The sequence below is a fragment of the Suncus etruscus genome, chromosome 17 (assembly GCF_024139225.1).
Source record: "Suncus etruscus isolate mSunEtr1 chromosome 17, mSunEtr1.pri.cur, whole genome shotgun sequence".
In the NCBI taxonomy this organism is placed as follows: domain Eukaryota; kingdom Metazoa; phylum Chordata; class Mammalia; order Eulipotyphla; family Soricidae; genus Suncus; species Suncus etruscus.
In genome coordinates this window covers 70,070,183-70,076,317 of record NC_064864.1, presented here as the reverse complement: position 1 = coordinate 70,076,317, position 6,135 = coordinate 70,070,183, and the positions used below count along the sequence as shown (strand labels likewise).

General features: G+C 52.7%; 1 protein-coding gene across 1 annotated transcript in view; it reads right to left on the bottom strand.

Annotated features, from left to right (window-relative positions):
• The window catches only part of DOCK1 (dedicator of cytokinesis 1), a 254,913-nt gene that overhangs the window by 155,340 nt on the left and 93,438 nt on the right, over positions 1 to 6,135 (bottom strand). Inside the window, exons 26-27 of the mRNA XM_049790591.1 lie at positions 3,083 to 3,210; positions 2,074 to 2,169 (exon numbers count right to left, since the gene is read on the bottom strand). Coding sequence (XP_049646548.1) covers positions 2,074 to 2,169; positions 3,083 to 3,210 — 224 coding nt within the window. The remainder of the gene's footprint in view (positions 1 to 2,073; positions 2,170 to 3,082; positions 3,211 to 6,135) is intronic.

Here is a 6,135-nt window from a genome sequence, read left to right as displayed (position 1 = left end):
AAGGTTCAAACCCAGGTGGGTGCATGAAAGGCGAGAACCTTCCCCTCTGGCCTTTTACCCAGGGAGCAGAGAACCTCAACTCTCCCCAGAGCCCATCCCAGCACCCCTCTGCTCTTGAGTGAGCCTAGGCCAGGATCCAGAGGTCTTGGGAAGCAGAGCGAAACCCAGGGCTCTGGGTCTCTGCACTAGTGCCAGCACTGAGACAGGCTGTGATCCAGGCGCAGGCAACTGCAGGTCTCTGGGGAATATCAACTCAGAGATCTGAGGGGGTCAGTGGGGTGAAGAACTGCCCAGAGGGGCAGCCCAAAGTCACTGTCACTAAGCTCAGGAGGCCCTAATTGCGGCACTCAAAAGCCTCTGAAGAACTAGTAGTAAAGATCACCAGGAACCTGGGGCCTCCCTGGCCCAGGGGGGAGCAGTTATGGGAGGGAACCAGGCAGAGCAAGTTTCCAACTCATCCTCCCAGTTTGCCAGGGTGTCTATTGCCATGGAGACCTCAGGTGTGGCGTTAGTGGCACCAGGGCACAGCACAGGGGTCTCCAGTATGGTGGCTGCCTGTGGACTCCTGACGCACTGGGGTGCTGCCCAGTTTCCACCCCCACCCTCATCCCAGCCCCAGTGGCAGAAGATAAAACTACATGCTTTTCACCTCTCAGATGAGAACAGCTCCCTGAAACCCGCTATCCCTTTGCACCTTAGAAGGAGGATCCTGTTGGCAGAGTCCATGCTGGGTTTTCGAGAGCACCTTCCTCACGAGGAAAACTGGACTTGGGGAAGGGCTACCGGACTCCCTTTAGGAACCCATAAACTAGAGCCACATTCACACAAACAGATGTGAGTAATCTGGGAAAAATGGGCCAAAACAGATAAAACATACATGAAAGTAACTGAAGCTGGAAACAAATGGGCATTTATCTGAAGTAGAAAAAAGGGACAGAGATTTGGATAGACACAGAGAGGGTGGGCACGTTGGTCTGAACCAGGGGTCCATCCCTACTTTTTCATGGCCACGCCAGACAGGCCCAGAGGGCCAGATGCAGGAACTGGGGGGGGTGGGGGAGGAAGGCTATAGGCAGGGATTGGGGGGTTGGGGTGGAGGGAACTGTCTCAGACAGGACCTGACTCCACAGGATGCAGCACTTCTTTTGGGAAACTCCTGGTCCTGAAATACCATCAAAGACACTTGACTGAATGGGGACAGGGCCTCTGGTGGCCTGAGGAAGCAGCCCATGAGGGCCAGGCCAGATGGGACTCAAGGAGAAGCAAAGCTCCTCAAGGAAAGCATCCAAGATGTGTTCAAGAACTGGGATCATCAGCGTCATTCAATGGTGCAGCCTAAGAGCAGCAGCTTAATGAAGATGCAGGTGTTTAGACAGTTCTACCTGTCCCCAGACAAGGAGCGAGAGGGAGAGAAAGAGAGAGATAGACAGACAGACAGAGAGAAGGGGAGAAAGAGAGAATAAGAAGGTACAGTCACAACGGCAACTGTGTGGGAGAGTCAGAAAAATGAGAAGAAAATCAGAATAAAATACACAAGAGGGCTTTTGCTTTACAAGCTGCTGACCCTGGTTAAATCCCTGGCATTCCAGAGTCTTCTGAGCACAGAGCCAGGAGCAAGCCCTGAGCATCACACACACACACACACACACACACACACACACACACACACACACAAACACACACACACACAAACACACACAAACACACACACACACGCCCTGAGATCTCACACACACATACACACACACACATACACACACACAAACCCAATACACACACACACACACACACAGAGCAAAGAAAATACACAAGAAACATTTCTGCCTCCACAGGCATCCTTGACCATGCTCACCACCACCCCCACCACCCCCAACTGGTCTGGAGAAAGCGGGTCTGTTTACAAACCGACGTGAAACACACCCCAACATCTTCCGGCCCCAAAACCTTCCAGGAGATGAGCATCTTTTCAAAAGACGATTTGGAAAGGGCTCCCTCCCACCCCATGGGTTTGTGGTGCAAGAAATATTCCCGGAAGACAAGACGCAACGTGGCCCCCGGAAATCTCGCACTTACAATGAGCTCTGAGTCCCGGCCCATGGAAATGACTGTCCGGTTGACAGTGCGCAGAAGCTTCTCCATGATGATCTGGACATGCCTCGGGGTCGGGCCCTGGAGAGGACACAGTGGTCAGCACCCACCCACGCAGCAGCCGGTGCCACCAAACTCATTCACCCGGTGACTTGGGACTCAATTACAGTCTCGGAATGCGATGAAAAATGTGCCCTGTCAAAGGCACGAGCCTTCACGGAGAAGACGCAGGGCACTTTATTAATTATCCCCCATTAGCAACAATTTGTCATAGGATCATAGTAATTTAATGGACGCAACCTTAAAAATAAAAGCAGATCTGCTCCCATAACGGCACATGTACAACCTCGGATTAGCCCAACGATTAGTCTGCTAAGGGCCTTGGCCGTGTAAGCGTGAGGCCAGCCCCAAAGAGCCCCTGGGGTGGCCAAGTGTCATATCTGAACAACTCGGGAACAGACGGTCACGGAGAAACAATGTTCCATTGGCATTCTGGCTGACTCGCCGAACTTCCTAGCCCTTACCAGTTGCTCTGTCACTTCCTGTGTGGTGGGAATGCTGACTTCCGGTCATGGGCCAGAATGGGTGGAAAGTGCGCTGAGGGGATCAGAGGCGGGACATGAAGGGATACCCAAGACCAAGACTGCCCAGAGCAGAGGAAAAGTTAGCAGATCTACAGAGAGTGGCAGGGTAAGGGTTGGACCTGGACAATTAAATAAAGACTGTCGGAGGCAGCTCCTGAGAGAAAGGGTCACTGAACCCTTCAGTGAGGGTCATTCCCAGGGGAAAGGAACCCTTGGGCCTTAGCAAGACAGTGAGCAGGGAGACTCCGGGAGCAAGTGATTCTTAGGGTACAGAGCAGACTTGGGGAGCAGGGAATGAGGTGTATTGAAGACTCAGGTTACAGGGAAACCTGGGGTTCAAGGAGACTTGGGGTGCAGATTTGGGGAGCAGAGGAGACCCGGGAGTAGCAGGTGATGGGGCAGGTGCTCACCACATCCTTGCGAGACAGGACCTCCAGGATGGTGCTCAGCAGCTGGCAACAGGCCTCTAGGTCCTCCTGTCGCTCCAGGTGGTACTTGAGCTGGTCCGTCATCACTGGCAGTAGAATCTCCCTGCAGTCTGGGGGTAGCAATACTGTCAGCAGGGTTCATGGAGTGTGACCCTGGCACAGTCCCTGCTGTAAAGGGAGCCCTGGGAGGATCTGGTGATAGGCCAAGAGAAAATGACTCCTCCCGGTAGTAAAAACACATGTGTGTACATGTACACACATACATGCATACATGCATATAGTCACATGTACACACAGTTCATGCACACATAGTCTGCCTGAGGACCCCGCCATGGTTCCTGATCTTGCAATATAGAGAGGCTTGGTCAGTGCCCCCCACCTCCAGTAAGATAGAGACCCAGGCTGTTACCCCTGTTGGCCATCTAGGGCACCAGTGCTCCCTCTCACCATCACACTGGGGGAGTTGCAGCCCCCCCAATTTACCTCACAAGGGTTTGAACTCAACCTCCTTCTTCCCCCCACAGCACTGTTCACCCCATTCTGGGCTCAGCTGCTCCTGAACTTGAGTTCTAGCCTCTTCCTGAAGTCCTAGGTCCCCACAGCCCTGTGCTATGGCCTTATGCAAGTCTCAGTGTCCTGGAATGGACGAAAAGAGCCCATCAGAAGCAAAGTCCTGACTGTCCCAGGAGGCAGCAAGCAGCCACTCAGAAAGAGAAAGAAAGGAGACAGACAGACAGACGACAGATGGAGGCTCTCATCCATGAACAGCTTTCACAGCAGATGTAGAACCCGCATGACCAAGTCTACTCCAAAAGTCTAGAATCTGGGTCAAGATAAGACTTAGGCAAAGCTGATCCCTCCCAGTGTCTGTTTATCTCCCAGACACAGATACCCAAGTCCAGCACCCAAGGCCACCCCCCCCCCCCGTGGCCTCTGCATTGTGCGGCCATGGCTGATCTGACACTTCACTGACACCCACTAACAGATGAGACATTCCACAAAGTTGCTGAGAGGGAGCAGAAGGCAGGGGAGATCAGAGAAGCCAGTTTTGCCCCTCCAAGACCTCGAGGACGGACAGTCTGTCTGACCCACTTCTGCAGCTGCAACCAGCCGAGCTCGCCCAAGTGCCCTTGAGGCCCGGATTTCCCAGTTCTATCAAGTTCTAAGTCATTTTAACTTAAACATACAGAGCATCCCCTGATTCAGATGTAGGAACCATGGCAGACCAGACATGCCCTGCCCTGTCTCTGCGGCAAATTCCCTTAAACAGGCCATGCTGGGACGAGTGTGGAGCTGCGCAGGCAGGGAGGGGGCTAGGTGTAAGCAGCAGTGACAGGCAAAGACAGACACCCATGGCCACGAGTGAGCAAACTCCAGAACGAGGCCTTTTAGAGACCATCTCTGACTCAGGGCAACACCCAAAGCTCTGCTTCCTTCTACATCCCTGAAACTGTTGCTCCGCAGGCTGCCCACATGTCTCCCACATCTGCTGGAAATTGAAATTGAGCACTCACACAGTACAGGGAAATGAGGTAGGTTTGAGCAGGGGAGCAAGTCAAGGCCAGAGAGTCCTCACTTCTCCATCCAATGCCCAGAAGTTTGCATCACAGTCCTCTACAGAGTAGGATCAACCCTAGGGGTACAACCCCAAGGAAACAAAAGCACAGGGTACAGGCTCTGGTCTCATGGAGCATAAATGCATGAGCCCAGTGCAGTTGCCAGGAAGATGCAGGAACCCCAGGGGTGGACTCTGGGCAAACATAAGGATCCAAAGTCCTGCAACATGCACAGGAGTACACACACATGTACATGAACATATGCATGTGCACAAGCATACCTGTGCGGTCATGTGTATCGCCATGATCATAGCCAACAATCTGTTCCTCCCCAGCTGTGTGGCTAAGGCCGGGAGGTTTAAAGGCCTGGTGATGAGCCCTGATCCTTAACATTAATCTCTGGAAGACATTCAACAGGCCCTGTCTGCAACCCCATCTGAGTCTCATATGGTAGAGCAGCTGCCGTGGAGATGATTGGTTTGTCCACTGAGAAGAGGCCATTTCATGAAGGCTGGGAAGTGCAAGCCCTGGTCTCATTAAGCAAAAGATCCAGAATGTGACCTCAGGACAGGGAGCAGAAAGCCAGATGAGCACAGTTCATGGGAAGGAAACCAAAAGTGCCACTGAAATGGGGTCCAAATAGCTCCCTATCATGACAATCTCCATGTTTCTCATTGTCCAGGGGCACTGGGCCGACTCAGCCATACCTGGGAAACACCAACCTACCTCGGGACAGGTCAACGAGCTACAGAAGCACAAGACAGTGCCAGGGGGAGAGAGCAGAGGCCTGGCCTGTCACCCTACTTATATTTGTGGGGATCATCCTGGTTGACAGCTGAGCCAGGGCAAGACACACCCATGAGGCAGAGCTTTAGGGACACACAACTCACATTTGTGCACAGCCATGCAACACGGATGTGTCCATGTACAACCCAGATGCTTCAATGTGCAAGGTACTCCGATCTGCAACACAGATGCTCCCATGTGCAACATGGATGTGCGTGTCACAAAGGCAGATCAAAGATCTGAGTTTAGACTCTCCAAAGTCAGAAAACAGACAGGTTCACCCTGCTGCATCACTTCCGCCTCTCACTTGAAGATCTGGGTCCATGTGGACTGTACACTCAGCCCCCCACTATCCACATATACAGGCAGCACCCGTGTCAGAGAAGCTCTGGAAGGCCAACATGATGGGAAGAGACGCTTAGTCCCGCTCGGCTGAGGGCTAAAATGTATGGAACGAAAGTTACACCCGTTCAGCTTCAAGAGCAGCCAGATCCAATGTCACAGAATTTCAATCACAGATGTAAAGTGATACGCATGACACCCTGTCAGTGACAGTTTTATATCCCATGGTGTGAGAGAGAGAGGGAGAGGGAGTGGGAGAGAGATGAAGAAAGAGGGGGAAGGGGGAGAGGGGGAGAAGGGAAAGAGAGGGGGCAAAATAGAGGGAGAGAGAGAGAGAGCACCTACTACAGA